The sequence below is a fragment of the Mus caroli genome, unplaced genomic scaffold (assembly GCF_978045245.1).
Source record: "Mus caroli unplaced genomic scaffold, Mus_caroli_1 scaffold_2, whole genome shotgun sequence".
In the NCBI taxonomy this organism is placed as follows: domain Eukaryota; kingdom Metazoa; phylum Chordata; class Mammalia; order Rodentia; family Muridae; genus Mus; species Mus caroli.
The window spans coordinates 16,479,516-16,498,981 of record NW_028227257.1 but is presented as its reverse complement, the minus strand read 5'-3'; the positions used below and the strand labels follow the sequence as shown (position 1 = coordinate 16,498,981).

Sequence of the window (19,466 nt, the reverse complement as noted above, 5' to 3'; positions counted from 1 at the left end):
TTTTGGAGACAGGGTCCTGACATGGCCCTCACTATCCTGGAGCTGTGCTGGCTAGGCTGGCCTTGATCTCACTTGCATCACCACCTCCCAGCTGACTCCCATGTCATTAATTAAAGTGAGCTAGATGTTGGTCCAGGTGCTCCTGGTGCATGCACGCCTTTCCCCCAGCACCTGGGAGGCAGAGGCAGAGGCAGGGCATCTCTGAGCTCAAGGCCAGCCTGGGCTACATAGAGAGACCCTGTCCCAAGGACCAAAAAAGAAGCTAACTCTAGGATATTATTAAAGTTTAAGAGAAAAACATAGCTCAGGGTAGGTGGAAGTTCCAGCACCCACCAGGAGATGGAGAGAAAGCCAGGCCTTTTTTTTTTTTTTTTTGAGACAGGGTTTCTCTGTGTAGCCCTGGCTGTCCTGGAACTCACCTGTAGACCAGGCTGGCCTCGAACTCAGAAATCCGCCTGCCTCTGCCTCCCGAGTGCTGGGATTAAAGGCTACCACGCCCAGCTAAGCCATGCCTTTTTAAATTAGTCACGGAATAAAAGTAGTTTATTAAGGAAGATAAGCCGGGCGTGGTGGCGCACGCCTTTAATCCCAGCACTCGGGAGGCAGAGGCAGGCAGATTTCTGAGTTCGAGGCCAGCCTGGTCTACAGAGTGAGTTCCAGGACAGCCAGGGCTACACAGAGAAACCCTGTCTCAAAAAAACAAAAAAAAAAAAAAAAAAAGAAAGAAAGATAAAAGCTGGGCAGTGGTGGCACACACCTTTAATACCAGTGCTTGGGAGACACAGGCAGACAGATCTCTGAGTTAGAAGCCAGCCTGGTCTACAGTTCCCAGGTAGCCAGGGAACACACAGAGAAACCCTCTTGAAAAACAGAGGGGAAGGGAGAGAGAGAAACAGGAGTTGGAGAGAAGGCTCAGCAGAGCATGCTGCTCTGTGAAGACCTGAGATCAGTTCCAGGCAGGGCAGCTATGTGGTGACTCTGCAACTCACTTCAGGGATTCTCTGTCCTCTTCTGGCCGCTGCACCCGCGGAGTGTGTTTGGTCCCCATACTGCATGCAGATGGATCCTTTGTGCTTGTGGCTGCTGCCGCTGCCCTGCTGTGAAGTTGCCTGGCTTTGACCTCTTCTCTGCTAGAATGAATCCCCCCCCCTTTCTGTCTGTCTGTCTGTCTGTCTTTTTCTTTCTTCCTGTTTACTTCCTTGTTTCAGTGGAACACACCCTTCATTAGCATCCTGAGCTCTGTCCTCCATTTTTATCTCCCAATTAATAGATGATTTAAGTAGCTGAAGAGCTTGAAAGTAGTTTTTGTTCAGAATATTGACAGCATTGTGGTATCTTTATCTTTTCCTGTTCTCTTTGATTTCACTTTCTGGGAGATTTCTTGTTTTGTTTTTTTTTTGTGGGGTTTTTTTTTGTTTGTTTTTTGTAATTTTGACTAAGAAGTTTTGCTTTCTAGCTGGGCGTGGTGGCGCAGGCCTTTAATCACTGCACTCAGGAGGCAGAGGCAAGCGGATCTCTGAGGCCAGCCTGGTCTACAGACTGAGTTCCAGGACAGCCAGGGCTACACAGAGAAACCCTCTCATAAAACAACAACAACAAAAAAGAAGTAGTTTTGCTTTCTAAATTCTCCTTTTCGGACCAAGTTCTTAATGTATGTTTGCAACTGCTAGAAGGACCAAAAGACAAAGCCCCCTTCTGTGCCTGTATGCTTGTCTGGTGCAGTGGTTTGCAGCCTCTGGGCCATGACCCCTTTTGAAGGTCAAATGAAACACAGATATTTACACAACAGTCACAATAGTAGCAAAGCTACTGTTAGAAAGTAGCAATGAAAGTAATTTTAAGGTTAGGGTCCCCACAGCATTAGGAAAGTTGAGAAGCACTGGCCGTGGGTGTCTCTCTTTGCTCACCCATCCATATTGGTTAGTGCAGGAGTGCTGATCTGCGGATGCCCCTTGGCAGTTAGGAAGCAGTCAGGGAACTTGGTTTGGAACCAAGCACCCCGACTGAGCTTATCTGCTGGTGACCTTCACTGCTTATCTGCTGGTGGCCTTTACTACCATTGTTTGGCATTCATAGACCCTTTGGGAGGACATTCCGAGAACTAATACCTTTTCCCTGGAGTTAGTCATTTCCCCAGAGGCAGATAATTCCTTTAACAAGACTTGCCTGGGCCTCCAGGGGAGGTAGAAGAGGTCTGGGGATCCCACCTCCAGGGTACAGATTTCCATGGAATCCCCAGTTTCTGGTCTGTGTTTTGTGGCCAAGGTTGCTGGGTTCTTTCATTCTTTTTTAAAAAAAGATTTATTTATTTATTTATCTCATGTATGTGGGTACACTGTCACTGTCTTCAGACACACCAGGAGAGGGCATCAGATCCCATTACAGATGATTGTGAGCCACCATGTGTGATTGCTGGGAATTTGAACTCAGGACCTGTGGAAGAGCAGTCGTGCTCCTAACCGCTGAGCCATCTCTCCAGCTCCCGGCTTATTTCTTCTGGGCAGGAGGGGGGTCAGGAGCTGACGGTTGGACAGCTGCTGTGCTTATTTAAACCATGCTCCTTGCTCCGATCCTGGGCTCCTGGAGTTCAGGGGGAGCCTTGGGTTGAGTTGGTTCTTACTAGAATCCTCCTGTAAGGTCAGTGTGGTTTGAACTCCTACTCTCCTGGGCTGGTTGTTGCTTGCCGGACTGCTTTCCGTCTTCCAGTAACTTGTACGGTCTCACCCGCTGCCACTGCCTTCCTTCCCTGGGTCCTTGCTCTTGCTTTGACTTTGCTTTTGATTTGTTTTGTTTTGTTTCCAGCCTCTCCTTCGCTGTTACAGTGTAGACAACATGGGACAAGAGTAGAGAGGAAGGCAGGTGCTAAATGTCCTCTGAGTCTGAGCTGGGTCTTTTCATGGGGTAAACCCCAGCATGTGATCTTTGGGGGCCTGGCCTCCCTTGATGCTTGGTTGGGAACTCAGAACCCCTTCTACCAGGCTTGATTGGCCTTGAGCATGTCAGTAGCCTCACCTCCCTCTGCAGTCACCTTGGTTGCTTGGCCATCCTGAGCCATCCCTCCAACTTCCATTCCCACAGCTGCTGGGCTTTGACCACAGCCTTGCGTGCCTTCCTTTCCTGCCTTGCCCTGTTGTCAAAACCACCAGCTCTCTGTCATTTCTCTTTATTATTATTATTTTTTTAAGATTTATTTATTTATTTTATGTACCCCAGAAGAGGGCATTAGATCCCATGACAGACGGTTGTGAGCCACCATGTGGTTGCTGGGAATTGAACTCAGGACCTCTGGGAGAGCAGTCGGTGCTCTTAACCACTGAGCCATCTCTCCAGCACCCCACCCCTGTCATTTCTCAATGGTTTCTCCAGATGTGCACTCTGGGTCAGTCCAGCTTGTTCTCCGTCCTGCCTTGAGTTCCACATTTGCTCATTTCATAGAGCTAATGAGGAAATTCACTAAACCTTCGAGGGCTGGAAACAGTGAGGCTTCACTGTAGAGCTGGACAATGCCTGTGTCCAGCCCTTCACGTTCAGGTGTGGGGAGAAGCTGTGGAAGCCGAGAGCTCCGTGTCAGAGGCCCCGGGGGTTTCCCCACAGGACAGACAATGCTGTGAAGAATCACTGGAACTCCACCATCAAAAGGAAAGTCGACACGGGAGGTTTCCCAGCCGAGTCCAGGGACTGCAAGCCTGTCTACTTGCTCCTGGAGCTGGAGGACAAGGAACAGCACCAGGGTGTCCAGCCTGTGGACGGCCAGGTGAGTGCTGGGCGGCCTTGCGCGCTGGCTCCGGGCTCCTGCTTGTGGGTTGGTTTGCTTTGTTTTCTGGTCATCTGACCCTATCTCCCCAAGAACTTCCCCAGAGCCACCCACCCATTTCTGCTCTAGGGTCTGAGTGAGTGTGGCCAGCACGTTTCTAGAGCTTTCCTTGTGACAGATCAGCCCTAGTTCTCCTTCAGGAGAAGTGAGCAGCATGATGGGTAACTGAGAACGGACCGGGGAGGGGTTCTCAGCCTCTCCTTTCAGCAACTGTCTTCTTGTCAACCTGCCCATGAGGACAACACACTCATGGTGACAACACACAACACACCATGAGGACAACACACTCATGGTGACTCATTTTCTTTATTTTTTTGGTGATGTGTGTGGCGGGGTGTCTTGAGACAGGCTCTTTCTATGTAGCTCTGTCTGTCCTGGAATGTGCTATGCAGGCCAGGCTGGCCTAAGACTGCCTCCCAGGTTCTGGGATTAAAGGAAGGCATGGACCACCATGTTTGTTCTGCCTTCAGAGGCCAATGTGTAGGAGTTGGCTCTCTCCAATCCACTCATTCTACCTGCAGAGCCATCTTTCCAGCTATAAAGTTATTTATCACATGTGTATGTGTGTGCCGTGGGTACGTAGGAGCCCACAGAGATCAGATGAGAACATCAGATCCCTTGAAACTGAAGTTAGCTCCATGAAGGTCCTGGGAACTGAACATGGGTCCTCTGTAAGAGTAGTAAATATTGTTAATTGCTGAGTGGTCTCTATAGCTCCTTGTTGACCATCCTTTTTTTTTTTAAATGGCATTAATTTAAAAAATATATTGAGACATAAGATATCTTGGCACTAGGCATATATTCTGAAATCGGATAATTCTATAAAGGCACATTGGTGCATTTCTAGCTACTTAAACCACGACAAGTAAGATTTCCACATTAGTATCTCCCCAGAATCCTTTGTGTTTTTCTGTCAGATTTTAAGGCCCGCTATCTCCCTGTGTTTTCTGTCTATCCCAGTTTGTGATGGTTTGTATATCCTTGGACCAGGGAGTGGCACCATTGGGAGGTGTGGCCTTGTTGGAATAGGTATGACCTGGTTGGAATAGGTGTGTCACTGTGGGTGTGGGCTTAAGACTCTCACCCCAGTTGCCTGGAAGTCAGTCTTCCACTAGCAGCCTTTGGATGAAGATGTAGAACTCTCAACTCTGCCTGTGCCATGCCTACCTGGATGCTGCCATGCTCCCACCTTGATGATAATGGACTGAACCTCTGAATCTGTAAGCCAGCCCCAATTAAATGTTGTTTTTATAAGGCTTGCCTTGGTCATGGTGTCTGCTCACAGCAGTAAAACCCCTAACCAAGACACAGTTATAGACAATAGAACTGATAGGTGTGTGTGCTAAACTGCTACTCCCCAAACAACTACATTTTCCCCCTTGTGTCCTTATATGTGTGAGTTTGAGCACGTGTGTAGAGATCAAAGGGAAACTTTTGGCTGTCAGTTCTCTCCTACCTTGGATTCTGGAAATTGAACCCTGGGTGTAGGGCTTGGGTAACAAGCACTCACCGGCTCAGCCATCTTTCCTCATCCTATCCACACATTCCTGTTTTTGGAGACAGAGTCTTTTACCCAGGCCCAAGCTTCCTGTGTAGTTGAGGATAGCCTTCAGCTTCTGGTCTTCTACACGTAACTCCAGAGTGCTGGACTCAAATGCATATGCACTGCACATGCCCAGTTTATTTGGTGCTGGGGGTTGAATGTAGCAGTATTAGGGCTGTCTAGAGGAACAACTTGTGAACTGAATATATATATGTATATGTGTGTATGTGTACTTATACGCAATATATATAAATCCATATTATACATATAAAATGGAGATTTACTATAATGTCTTACAAGCTCTGGTCCAGTTTGTCCAAGAATCCGGTAGTTATTCAGTCCACAAGACTGAGTGTCTCAGATGGTCTTCATTATACACTGGAATTCTGAAGTAGGCTCTCATGCCAGTGGAGGTATGGACTTGCCAGCCAGAGTGAGGGCGAGCTGGCAAAGAAAGCAAGCTTCCTTCTTCCGTGTCTTCTAGAGGCTGCCAGCAGGTGGGGCCCAGGTTAAAGGAAGGTCTTCCCACCGTAAAAGATCAGGGTTAAAAGTGTTTTTTTCCTATTTTAAAGATTTAATTAAGAAAAATTTCTCAGGAGTGCACCCAGCTCCTTGGGTTTCAGTTAATTCCAGATGTAGTCAAGTTGACACCCAAGAAGAGCCGTCTCGTAGGACTTCCTGCAAGCCAAGCAAGCACTCAACCAGCTGACGCACAACTCGAGCTCCCAGGCATCACATTGTAAACTGTCTGCAGTGATTTGTGTTTTACATGTAAATCTAAACCAAGAGGTCAAGAAACTGAGTTTTTTTTTTAAATGTAAGATTGGAAACAAAGATGACACTGGGAAGATTTCACAGTGTCTTTCTGCTTTCTGTGAGCTGAGGTAGCCGGCGGCATGTGTGTTTGTGTCGTAGTTCGGGTTTTACTGCTGTGAACAGACACCAGGACCAAGGCAACGCTTATAGGACAGCATTTGTAAGGCTTACAGGTTTAGAGGTTCAGTCCATTATCAAGGCGGGAACATGGCAGCGTCCAGGCAGGCACCATTCAGGAGGAGCTGGGAGTTCTACAGTCTGCACCTGAAGGCTATTAGCAGAATACTAGCTTCCAAGCAGCTAGGGTGAGGGTCTTAAAGCCCACGCCCACAATGACACACCTACTCCAACAAGACCACACTTTTTTTTGGGGGGGGGGTGTTTTTTTCCAGTCAGGGTTTCTCTGTATAGTCCTGGCTGTCCTGGAACTTTGTAGACCAGGCTGGCCTTGAACTCAGAAATCCGCCTACCTCTGCCTCCCAAGTGCTGGGATTAAAGGCACTCGCCACCACACCCGGCAAGGCTACACTTCTAAATGTGCCACTCTCTGGGCGGAGCACATGCAGACCATCACAGTTTGTTTTGTACCCTTTGATTTGTTCTTTAGTTTCAAAGTAATTTATACACACTATATTGTAACATATCCCTCTTACTGCTTAGTGGAGACTGGCTTCTTGTTCTACCTGCTAGAGATGGGTTTGGCCTCCTGCTGACAAACTCAGCTATGTAGAGGTTATGACATAGGTGCGGAAAGAGAGGGGGAAGAGAGTAAAGGGGTGTATGTCTCTTCATCCTAATTCCCCAGAGGTCTCCTCACTTCTGGCAGTGTCCTTGATTTCTGTCACAGCCTTGGGATAAAGTATGTTTTCAGATTCTATACTAAGCACCCTGAAGAGTTTCAGGGAGTGTGCATGGCGTCCCCATCACATTCCTAAAGGGCCTTGCTTGCCCTTGCTCCCTCCCACAGGCCTGCAACCCCAGGGCTCAGCTCAGTTAACCATTTGCCTGATCTACGTCTACTGACTGCATTGCTTCTGTGTGTGTCCTGTTTACTTTATCTCGGCCGGGTGCTGGGGCCCATGCCCTTAGCCCCATCACCCCAGAGGCAGAAACTGGTCAACAAAGACAAAAGGAAAAGGGAAAATCAAGACTTGACTGCATTTTTTTTGTTTTGTTTTGTTTTTTGAGACAGGGTTTCTCTGTGTAGCCCCGACTGTCCTGGAACTCACTTTGTAGACCAGGCTGACCTCGTGAATGCTTCCTGATTTGGCTTGTATTTTCTAAGATAGGCTCGTGATGTGTTTATTTCTAAACCAGGGACTTCCACATTGATCCTGAACCTTGTGGAGATAATGATTCGTTTTTGTTTGTTTGTTTGTTTGTTTGTTTGCTTGCTTGCTTGCTTGCTTTAAAAGACATTTTTAAAAAAAAGTGTGTGTCTGCGCTTGCGCACACATGCATGAGCGCAAACACACACATGTGGAAGTCGGAACAGAGTGTCTTCTCCTGCCAGATGGGGCTTATGGACCAAACTCAGGTTATCAGCCCAGCTGCAAGCACCTTTACCTGCTGAGCAGTTTTTAGCCCACACTGCTGTGGGGTTCACCACGCAACTTCTGGGGCAGCAGACAAGTGCTGCTGTGGCCAGCATTGATTCCAGCGCCTCGGTCTCATCTATAGTCTGCGTTCCATTTTGTTAATGACAGTGTCATTTATGTATCAGTCTCATTGGCCTCTGTCATGATACTAATATGTTTTGAAGTGCTCAGTACAGTTGGAATGTCTCTCAATTTCTGTCCCTGTGAGTTCCTTTGATGCTTGATTTGGGTTATGTGTTTTTAGCTACAAGCTGCAGCACAGTCAGTATTTCAACAAAAATCTACAGTGTGCCCTTGTATTCAACAGGGAAGTCTCATGAGCAGCTGGCCGCTGGCGCCCTCTATCGTGAAGGAGGAGAACAGCGAGGAGGAGATTGCCATAGCTGCTACTTCTGCTAAGGAACTAGGACATGAGCCTGTCCCTGCTGATCTGGGAGAAGTGCGCACCCCAGAGCCCCCAGAATCTCTCAAGCGTGAATACCAGGAGTTCTCCTCCCCGGAAACGAGCCTGCCCTACAAGTGGGTGGTAGAGGCGGCAAACCTCCTTATCCCGGCTGTGGGGTCCAGCCTCTCTGAAGCTCTGGACTTGATTGAGTCGGTATGTTGATCCCAGCAGGTACACAGCAGGTAACACTTCTCTTGTGAACTGCCCCTTCCCCATCCTAGCATTTATTGAATGATGGGGGCTGCCCAGCTCTGAGCAGGCTGGGGACACCAGCTAGGTCATTACAATATTTACCCTCCAGCATGGAGTGGGTGAGAAGGCTTCCCAGAGATGGGCTGAATTGGTATTACATGGTTAGATCTCACTGGAGAGGCGCCGCGAAGGGCCAGGAGTCATGGTTGCTCTGGAGCAACAAGAGGGTTTGGTTGCTCATCCAAGGCCATGCTTGCTGCCGTGGGCCGTGCTCCCTGTGTGGCTTTTCCTGAGGAGACAAATACACACCTGTCTACCCCAGACCTGTACTGAGGACAGATGAAGGAAGCAATTGCGCACAGGTCTAACATGGCAGACTAATGAAATTCTTGGAGATACCAGCAGGATTGTGGGTGACAGGAAGATTCCTGCATGACCAGAAGAGTGACAGACTCCTAAAGGCAGCTTATAGCCCAACATGCATGAAACCTGGGGGCAGAATCTCTTTTTCACCAGCAGTTATTTATTGCTTTATAACCCTGGGGAGGGGCCTTATGGCTCTTGTAACTTTTCCTCTAGGAGGGAATGTGTCATTTCTGAGAAAATAGCTAAACAGTGACTTTGCCTGAGAGCCTGTGGGTGGGGCCACTCCTTTTGGTGTGACCTTCAGGTGTCCTTATGTCTAACTCTTCCAAGGGGAAGATCAGGGAAAGATGCACAAAACCTGCCCTCTACCCTCCCCAGCCGCCTCCCCAGGCATTGCTGCAGGACATGCTCCCTACTGCCAAGATGCCTTCTGTCTCCAAGACCTCTGAGCTCTGAGGTCAGCCCAGCTGCCAGCTAGTTTCCCCTCAGTAGGAATAAGCTGCCCCTGGCTCCGGCAAGTCCCCACAACCACAACTTGCAACCGGGCTCGGGATCTGCTTAGGGCCGCGTCTCCAGGATCACAGCGGAAGCTTCTGTTTCCAGAAAGCTCTGGGTAAAGACAGAGGACACGGGGTTCCTGTCTGTTCTTAGGGGCTTAGCCTGGGTTCCTTGATGTGAAAGTGAGAAAAGGATCTAGTGAGACGGCTCAGCGGATAGAGGTGCCTGTCACCAAGCCTGGCCATCCAAATCCAATCCTTAGGACCCACTAGCTAGGAGAGACCTAACTCCTTACGCTAGCACATAAACGTATGTAGTGAACCATAAACAAGCAAAGGCATGTTGTCCCAGCCGGTTGCTATGGGGACTGTAAAGCTGTTGATGGGCAAGCCTCCCATTCAAGTTTCAGTAGATGTAGAACACTGAAGAAATGAATGTAAACAGTAGTTAAGAGTAGTGACTAAGTGGCTAAGGGACCACATTTGACACTGGTCACTTAAGTTCTACTGTATCAGGAGGACCTTTAACCTCCCTCTCTGGCAGGACCCTGATGCTTGGTGCGACCTGAGTAAATTTGACCTTCCTGAAGAACCCTCTACAGAGGGCAGTGTCGTCAGCAGCCCAGTGCAGCCCCAGACATCGCAGCATCAGCAGGAGGAGGCACTGCAGTCATCCCAGCAGGCTGCCACGCCAGGGCCCAGTGTGACTGAGTACCGCCTTGATGGCCACACTATTTCAGACCTGAGCCGGAGCAGTCGGGGAGAGCTGATCCCCATTTCTCCTAGCACTGAGTTTGGAGGCTCAGGCATTGGCACACCTCCCTCAGTGCTCAAGCGACAGAAGAAACGGCGTGTGGCCCTGTCACCTGTCACAGAGAACAGTGCCAGCCTGTCCTTCCTGGACTCTTGTAACAGCCTCACCCCGAAGAGCACGCCTGTCAAAACCCTCCCCTTCTCTCCTTCCCAGGTGTGTGGGCACCTCTGCCTACCTCGGCTTCCATACATAAATATCTCGTGCCCAGCGAGGGCCTGGCACAGGTACACACTGGATCATCAGTGTTCACCGATTACCTCCCTGTGCCCGGTGTTCAGGTGCCCGCAGTGAGCAAACCCAGAGCTGGCCCTGCCCTCTTGGAGCTAACACTCTAGGCTGCGGATCCAGATGAGTAGTCACATGGAGAAGGACGAGGCTGTGGGGCTGGGAGCGGGGCTGGCTAAGGTCAGTAGTAACTCTGAAGTGAAGGACAACCTTATTCTGGCTTCAGGTCCAAGGTATAGGCCACCAAGGCGAGGAACTCACAATGACAGGAGCTGAAAGCAGCTGGTCACACTACAGCCGCCCAAGAGGCAGACCAGTGTCCCATTCGGCTTCCTTTTCTTTCCCTTGTTACTCAGTCCAAGACCCCAGCCTGTGAGCGGGCATTGCCCATATTAGGGTGGATTATCCCATCTCATTTAACTGGACCTAGAAAATTCCTTGCAGATTGGCAGAGGTTTGCTCCCATGGCAACTATGTAAATACCATCAAGTTGGTAACTAGGGATCCTGGGGGACTTTTAGGGGTAGGGTAGTGGCTTGCCTTGAGAAAGCTGAAAGGCCTCCCGGATGCTAACAGAAAGAAGGGCTGAGTCATGTTTCTTGAAAGAAGTCTTTGTTGGTGCCCTACAGGTCGGGACAAGACCTCAGCCCTTACAGAACAAGCAGTCATAGGGACGGGTGTCTACAGAGCTGTCTCTCCTTCCCTCAGTGGCCTCACGAATGCTTACAAAGGTCACCTTGTCACATGTCCTCCTCTCTCTTTCCTGGCAGTTTCTGAACTTCTGGAACAAACAGGATACCCTGGAGCTGGAGAGCCCCTCACTGACATCCACTCCAGTGTGCAGCCAAAAGGTGGTCGTCACCACGCCCCTGCACAGGGATAAGACACCCCTGCACCAGAAGTATCCATCGTGAGTGCCGCAAGGCCACCTGCCCACCCTGGATGATGGGGAGGTGCTCTGGTCCTGGGGGGGCGGCTGCCACGTCCCTGTCCTTGTCTAAAGAGCCCGGTTCTTAAACGTCCTTGTCCTTTGCTTCTAATTTTTAACTTAGTTCTGGATCTCAGAAACTTCAAACTGCCAGGGCAGTGGTGGTGCACGCCTTTAATCCCAGCACTTGGGAGGCAGAGGCAGGTGGATTTCTGAGTTTGAGGCTAGCCTGGTCTAAAGAGTGAGTTCCAGGACGGCCAGGGCTATACAGAGAAACCCTGTCTTCAAAAACCAAAAAAAAAAAAAAAAAAAAAGAAAGAAAGAAAAGAAAAAAGAGAGAAAACGAAAACCATCAAAGTGCCACAGAAGCGCTAATCTTGCCCTCTGGATAAGCATCTAGTGTGGATGAGACTTGTTTGAACCGTAAGCTGATCCTGATCGGAGGTTTTGTCTGACTTAGGAGCCCAGAGCACAGCAGTGTGTCTGTCTGTCCTCAGCCTGCTGTGAGGAGGGCTCTCCAAGTGTGCCTACTTCCTGTGGTGGCCTGTGGAGTCCCAGGTCCGTGAGGGTGCTTTCACTGCTCCTGTTTATTGATTTGCTGTGAAGCACTGCAGTCTGTACAAGGCACTGTTTCAGGGACTGTGCACAACACATCGAGATGACTTCAGAAACAATTTACTAGTCCATTGCTTAGCAGTCTCTCTGTCTGAAATGATAGCCTTGTGAGAGAGGTGGTTCTTCCATCCAAATGAGAATCCTTTAATAGGGATGCTGACGTTCTGCCTGTGGCTGGAGGCCTGTGTTGTCAATCATACTGCTGGGTTTTTCTATTTCTGTATTTTATATTTTGTTCTGTGGGTTCAGCTGAGTTATTTAGAAGTGGGTCCCTTTAAAGGATCTATTAAGAAGGGACAGAACAGGGTGGGCTTGATGGTGCATGCTTTTAATCTCAGTGCTCCGGAGGAAGAAACAATTGGACCTCTGAGTTCAAAGCCAGCCCCTGTCTTTATAGCAAGTTCCAGGCCTACCAAAGCTGTATAGTGAGCCCCCATCTCCAGAAGGGATAGCGCTCATCTAGTGCAGCCGATGTGAATGTGTGACCTTCCCGGGCCAGTGAGTCACACATGCTGTCTCCTCTAGTTTCTCTTGAGTAGTGGTCCTAAGCGATTTTGTCACCTGAGTGTACTTTGACCATGCTGATGACATCACGTGACAGCCAGTCCTTCCTCTCAGACACTGCCGCTTCACACGCTGCCCAGGGTTGGATGGACCCTTTGTCGCTCTGCAGCTCACATGTCTGCTAGGCTCTACTCAGGTGCCTCTCCCTGTTTTGTGGCTAGGAGATAGATAACTGGAACAGTCATGGATTCATCTCATTTTTCTCGGGGATCACTCTCCCAGTTCCCTGATATCCCCAGGACTGTTCATCTGCTCTGCTGCTGCTGCTGCGAGGGTGGATGTGGTTGTTGTTGCATTTCCCAGAGGTGGACGGCCTTTCACATTATCTTTAAATGCAGAACAGAAGCAAGGGAGGAACCGCCCAAACTTGGAGGTAGAAAGAAGCGTGCCCTTGTGCACAGCCATTGCTCTTGAGTTGGGAAGGGACAGAGTGAAAACATGCAGGGGGAACATGCAGATGTGTTCTTACCACGGTTCTGCCCCCACCACGATGACTTGAGAGGACTTGTGGAGATCATGACCCTACAACACGTTCTGTAGAGAGGGCCCACAGGGTGCAGCCCTCCCAGGCCTGCCTGTCTCTGGGAAGTCCCAAGTCTGTACTTTGATGGGGCAAAACTCTCCATTATTGTCCTGGTCTCCTCCATGTTCTTCCTGTCCCGTCTTTATTTGAGGATAGCCCTTCCATGGGCCCCTGACCTAGACTTGTGCAGGAAGGCAGGCAGGAAGGCACTGTTGGACCAATATGGTAGGAAAGAGTGTCTGTCTGGGAGCAGGGGTCGTTACCTGGAAAGTGAGTCTACTCTGCCCTTTGCTGAGACGCCACCTCTGGCCTGTGACAGATCAGAAGTATTCCCAGATCAGAAGTACTCCATGGACAACACTCCCCACACGCCAACCCCGTTCAAGAATGCCCTGGAGAAGTACGGACCACTGAAGCCCCTGGTATGTGGCATGGTTGCTGGCTCTGGGGTGGACTCATGTAACATGGGTTGATGAGCCCTTTTCTCGCTGGGGTCTATATGTTCTAGCAAGGTACAGTTTCTGCTGGTCACCTCATCTGCATTCTCTGAGTCCCTTCAGTGCACCAGGCAGACACTGGCTGGTAGTTGAGGTGGCAGTGTCTTGGATGGGGAATGTGGACATTAAAACACAGGAAAGAATTTGCTGTAAAGAAGAGGACAGTTACATGTGGCGGAGTTGCAAGCTCTAGTTGATGCTGCCCTTTTTTTTCTGTTGGGAGTAGAGATGTTCTCTGCTGAGCTAGAAGGCTGGAGATCACCCATCATGCTTGTTCTTGGTAGATGTAGTCCATGCTCAAGGGTTTCACATGTGACACCTGAAGTGTCACCACTTCTTACTACCAGGAGCTCTTGAGCCTGAGCAATGGGAATGGACACCCTATTAGTGTCCAGTTAGTGTGGAACACGGACAGAAAGATCATGGGCTTTCAGTGTCTGCAGGTTCTTTAGGGTTTTTTTTTGGGGGGGGGTGTTTTGGTTGGTTGGTTGGTTGGTTGTTTTCGAGACAGGGTTTTTCTGTATAGCCCTGGCTGTCCTGGAACTCACTCTGTAGACCAGGCTGGCCTCGAACTCAGAAATCCGCCTTCCTCTCCCTCCCGAGTGCTGGGATTAAAGGCCTGCGCCACCACGCCCGGCTGGTTCTTTAGTTTTTTGATAGAACTTTTGTCTATGAAGCCCAGGCTTTTGTTGCTTTGGTTTTAAAAAAAAAAAAATTGTGACCAAAAACAACCTAAAAACGATAGGGTTTATTACAGCTTACAGTTAAAGTCTGTCACCGAGGGAACCCAGGGCAGGAATCTGGAGGCAGGAACTGATGCAGAGGCCGTGGAGGAGTGTTGTATACTTGCTTGCTCTATATGGCTTGCTCAGTTGCTTTCTTATATACTCCTGGACCACCTGCCCAAGCGGGACACAGCCTACACTGGGCCCACCCATATCGGTCTCTGATGAAGAAAGCACCCCCACAGATTTGCCTACAGCCCAGTCTCATTGGGAGGTGGCTCTAGTTTGTATCAAGTTAATGGAAAACTAACCAGCACACCTGGAATGTCCCTGAACTTGCCCAGGGCTCATTCCTCTGCCTTGGCATCACGGGTGCTGAGGTCATAGAAGGTGCCGTCCAAAATTCCTGGGTTCAAGGGATGCTTCTGCCTCCACACTTGAGTAGCCAGGACTTGGCATAAGGCTGGGCTCAAGAATCTGGACTCTAATGACTGCCATGGTCTGGGTCGGGCTCTTGGTGTGAGCCTGAGTTTCTACTCTGTAGACATAACTGCTGCCCAGGATCATGGGGTGCAGAGCTGCTCTGGATGCATAGACCTTCAGGGTTAAGGGCTTCATCCATTTGTCCAAGGCAGGGCAGTTAATGGTTATGAGCAAGGCACGTGAGGTCATCATTCTCGCGTGGGCTCTCTTAGACCTACGTAGCCTGAGCGGGCCTCCTGCGCTCACCCTTGCCTCTGTCCACAGCCGCAGACTCCGCACCTGGAGGAGGACTTGAAGGAGGTGCTCCGTTCTGAGGCCGGCATTGAGCTCATCATTGAGGATGACATGAGGCCCGAGAAGCAGAAGAGAAAGCCTGGGGTAAGTGGCTGTGGGCTTGAGACCCCCACCTCCGCAGGGCAGTCTGCATAGAAAGTCAGACCTGAGGGAAGGCAGGAGGACCCATGAGATGCCTTACATCCTGGCTTCTCACCTGGGTCCTGCCTTACTTTGAATGATGCAGCCCTTCATCCAGCATTGTGACTGGGCATCCTGAAGTGAGCCTGGCTGTGTGTGGTGGCTGTAGTAGTGGTCGGGTGAGAGGATGGAGAAAGGCATACAGCACACGCTTCATGGCCATCTCAGTCCCTGTGGAATGAGAGGCAGTAGACAGGACAGATCCCAGGGGTTTCTTTCAGGAGGTAGTCAGGGTGGGTGCCTCGGCCATGAAAGTAGCACAGGGTGTCATTGAGTGAGGCGTGTCTGACAGGCTGCGGGGGAGGCCCCAGGCTCCGGTGAGCTTCCTTCCCGTTGTACTATCTAGCACTTGTAGCCACAGGTGGCACTCGGACTCTCTCCGTGTTTCTGTGCTTTATTCTAGACTGCTCTAAGGAGGGATGGTGGTTAAAGCTAGGCAGTGAGGCTAGGAAGAACCCAGTGACTGGCAGGGTAAGGTCCCTCCTGGCTCAAAGAGTCTGATGTAGCTGAGGGCTCCTGGTCTTTCCGTATCCCTGGAGCAAGAGCTGCTAGCTAGGCTTTGAGAGTGGCACTTACAAAGTCCTGACTCTGACTGTAGTCACTGAGGTGCTGGCCCTGGGGGCTTGACTGCTGATCCCGACGTCATTTGTCTTCCGAACCCTCAGCTGCGGCGAAGCCCTATCAAGAAGGTCCGCAAGTCTCTGGCTCTCGACATTATGGATGAAGATGGGAAGCTGATGTCATCTACCATGCCCAAACCCCTGTCCTTGGTAAGGGGCTGACAGTGGCTGCCGGCCTCACAGGTCTTCAGGAACCTTCTGCCTTTGGAGCTGTCTAGTCATGGAGGAGACACTTGAGGTGGAATGTCCACCAGCTGGGCTCAGTGTTGGGAAGATTGGTGGGAGGTGCTGGGCCTAGGCACCTGGCTTGAGCTCACTAAGCAGTCCTAATGTCTTTCCTGGGTTTTATTTGGCAGGAGTTATATGCCAGACTGCTATGGGCTCACCCTTCTCACTGAGAGTCAACCATGTGTGCCCCCAAGCACATCCTGTGGTTGAGGCATAACCCCAAGTGGCTACTGTCTGTCTGGTCTGTAGGTCAGCCTTGCTCTTCTGGGCATAGAAGTCACTGCCTTTAAGAGCCAGATGCGCCAGGCAGTGGTGGTGCATGCCTTTTTAAACCCAGCACTTGGAAGGAAGAGGCAGGCAGATTTCTGAGTTCGAGGCCAGCCTGGTCTACAGAGTGAGTTCCAGGACAGCCAGGACTACACAGAGACCTGTCTCAAATCCAAAAACAACAAACAAACAAACAAAGAAGAGCAAGATGCTGTGAGGCTGGTCCCTTGCAGCTGATGGGATGTGGCCTGGCTTCAGTAAACTGGTGACATGGCCGTTCTGTGATACGGTTAAGTGGGGAGGGTTTTAGTACTTAATGAGAACAGCCCTGAGAGGCATCTGGAGTCCAGAGCAGAGAGAAAGCAGACTGAACATGACCAGCAGGCTACATGTAGCCAGGGGAGCGTGAGTGTGGGGTGTGGGGAGAATGGCAGGTGAAGAGAAGAGTACCATGGTGAGCATGGCAGTGTCCTAAGGATGAGGAGCTGCGGGGAGGGGGGTAGGAGCTGGAGGAGTTTAGGGGAGGGGAGATAGGACTGGGATGCTTTGACCGCCTGTGTGACAGGTACTTGAGATACTGAGGGAGCCTGGAGGCCATCCTAGACTGACAGATACAGATATGGTGCCTATTTGTCCCTTCTGCCCGAGGGATGGAAAATTACTCCTTGTGGTAAAGGGGAACCGGCTTCACAAGAAACCCTTCTGTAGGCCAGGCTGAGCTCTCTTGGACTTGGGGGATTGGAGTTTCCTCCAGCCCTGGCCCCAGTACAGGGAATAGTGGGGTCGGGGGAGCATGAATGAAGGATATGAATTGCTAAACATATCTTGCAAGTAGGGTTGTGTCCCGTGTCCTTCTAGAAAAGCATTTGACCAGGGAAGCCTGTAAGACTGGGGACTTGCTCCCTTCAGTCAGACCTTTGGCTACTTAGAGTCCTTTTTTTTTTTTTTTTTTTTTTAAAGCAGTACTGGGGGTTGAGCCCAGGGCCTCACCCACCCACTGTGGGCATGCGCTCTGCTGTGGACAGATGGCCGTGGGAAGTAGTTAGCCTGTGTCCGCAGCCCCAGCTAGGACCTTAGGAAAGGCAGTACTGAGCAGAGCCAGGAGCGCTCGGGCGTTTCTAGAGCAGGAAGCTGGATCCTCATGTGATAGGAGCTGGCATTGCTGGGCTCTGAGGAGGTGAGCAGCTCGGCTGCTCCTTTAATCCTTTAAGCAAAAAGATTAAGAGAGCTCCTCCAGACTTCCGGATTGGAAAGGGACCTGGGCCTTGGAGAGGTACATCCTGCTCCGAATCGGATCGCCGCAGCCAGGGGGGTGCCAGGTTGTGTTGGTTTTGTTTGTTGGTTTTTTTGTTTTGTTTTTTTTCTCCTTGCAAAGATCGTGTGACAAAGTGGTGACTTAACTTGGTTTTGATTTCAGCCAACCAGTGTCACACCCAGCTCCTGTGGCTTCACCTCGCCAGGTAGCAAAGAGGGTAACAGCCTGCTCAACCAGGGTTTCCTACAGGCCAAACCTGAGAAGGCGGTGGCCGCCCAGAAGACTCGGAGCCACATTCCAACCCCTGCCCCTGTGAGTGCAGTAAACAGGTCCCTCTGCCCGCCCTTTCACCCCCAGGGCCTGACTTGTGAGTTCCTGTGGCTTCTTTCCTCATTGACTTAACTTTCATAGTCTTAGCCCAAATGCTACTTCCTACAGGAAGCCATTCCTGACCTCACTGGAGAGATGCCCCAGCCTCATTTCCTTCCTGAGGTCTGGACTTAACTGTCACTAGGATATTGTCTGTTCTAACAGAGCTGGCCTGGGCCTTGCCTCCCAATGCCTTCATATGCTTGACTGGCTCCTTGGGATCTGCCCCGACTTTCCTGTCCCAGCCTCCTGCTTTACTGTTAAGCCCAAGGATAGGGCCTGGTTTCCCTGGATCCACCAGGAAAATGGAGCACAGGCTGGCTTCCAGCTTCCGTCAAGAGGGAGGGGTCCTAGAAGCATCCCCGCTCTTTAGTCAGGACCACTATGGTTTATACAGAACTAACCCTCTCACCTCCTCTCAGATGACCCATGCCTGGAAGACGGTGGCCTGTGGGGGCACCAAAGACCAGCTCTTCATGCAGGAGAAAGCCCGGCAGCTCCTGGGCCGCCTGAAGTCCAGCCACACATCTCGGACCCTCATTCTGTCCTGAGGGACTTGAATGGCAAGAGCCGGCTCTCATGTTTACAGGGGTAGGGTGTGGGGTAAGGTTAAAGTCACATTAAGTGACCAGCTTCAGGATGTCTTCTGCCAGCCCCTCAAACTACTTAGGTGGCAGAAGTCACATGGTAATACCCCTTCCCCGAGTCTAGCTTTGGGAAGTTCCTGGTGCTAATAGAACAAAGTCCCACTCCTGGGCCTGCCTGTCCTCTACCCAATGCTAGAAGGAGCCCTATCAGGGTCTCCCAGGCTCTCATCCAGTCTGGCCTCATCTCAGACTCCTGTTTAGGATGGGGGTGTGGCTAGGGGTGCACCTTTCCTCGTCTCCTGTTGGTACACTGTCCCCACAATAAAATTCTCTGCCGCCCCGACTCTGCCCTCTGAGTCCTGAAGTGCCTCGATGGCCTTTTCCTGACATATAGACCTTTGTCACTGGGTACAGCTTTGCCCTGTGAGTATCTCTGCGAAGTTCCCAAGAACTCTGTATGAGTGGATGAAGATGGGTTCTGAGAACCTGTTGGAGCGCTGCATTCACCTTGGCCTTAATGCATCAGAGTCATAACCCACTTGGCTTGGGCCATCTTCCAAGGAGCGGCTGCCTTAAGTTGAGCCAGCCCTTAGGTAAGACCATTAATAGAGGGCTAGCAGACCTTTCAACTCTGGCCAATGTGCAGAAGGCTGCCCAGCCCCTGGATTCTATATCATGAGCTGGTGGCAGCAATTGCCTCAGCTGTTAACCTCCCTAGGAATCAGTGGGTAGAGCGTGGCCCATAGCTGCTGATCAGTCTCAAACTTGAAAAGGGAGATGCTGAGCCTAATGTCCAGATCAGGAAGTGTTTTCAGTAGCCTTGCCTGGGTGTCCTTGGGTTGGGGGTTAGATGATCATACGGGAGCCCTATACTTAATCCTGGTTGCAAGGGAGACGAGGCAAATCCTCTCCAACAGGGCAAGAGGTAACATCTGCAGACATGACCAAGTTAGCACACCAGAGTCCACACACTCTCCTGCTCTTATGCAAAGGATGCAGGAGGCGCACTCTGCTCTCCCAC

At 50.6% G+C, this 19,466-nt stretch overlaps 1 protein-coding gene across 1 annotated transcript in view; it reads left to right on the top strand.

Moving 5' to 3' along the window:
- Mybl2 (MYB proto-oncogene like 2) overlaps positions 1-18,782 on the top strand; it is a 38,706-nt gene extending 19,924 nt beyond the window's left edge. Inside the window, exons 7-15 of the mRNA XM_085835236.1 lie at positions 3,595-3,754; positions 8,079-8,369; positions 9,816-10,238; positions 11,081-11,220; positions 13,260-13,362; positions 14,910-15,023; positions 15,785-15,889; positions 17,652-17,801; positions 18,281-18,782. Of these exons, the coding sequence (XP_085691362.1) occupies positions 3,595-3,754; positions 8,079-8,369; positions 9,816-10,238; positions 11,081-11,220; positions 13,260-13,362; positions 14,910-15,023; positions 15,785-15,889; positions 17,652-17,801; positions 18,281-18,409 (1,615 nt within the window). The 3' untranslated portion in view covers positions 18,410-18,782. The remainder of the gene's footprint in view (positions 1-3,594; positions 3,755-8,078; positions 8,370-9,815; positions 10,239-11,080; positions 11,221-13,259; positions 13,363-14,909; positions 15,024-15,784; positions 15,890-17,651; positions 17,802-18,280) is intronic.
- The last annotated feature ends 684 nt before the right edge of the window (positions 18,783-19,466 follow it).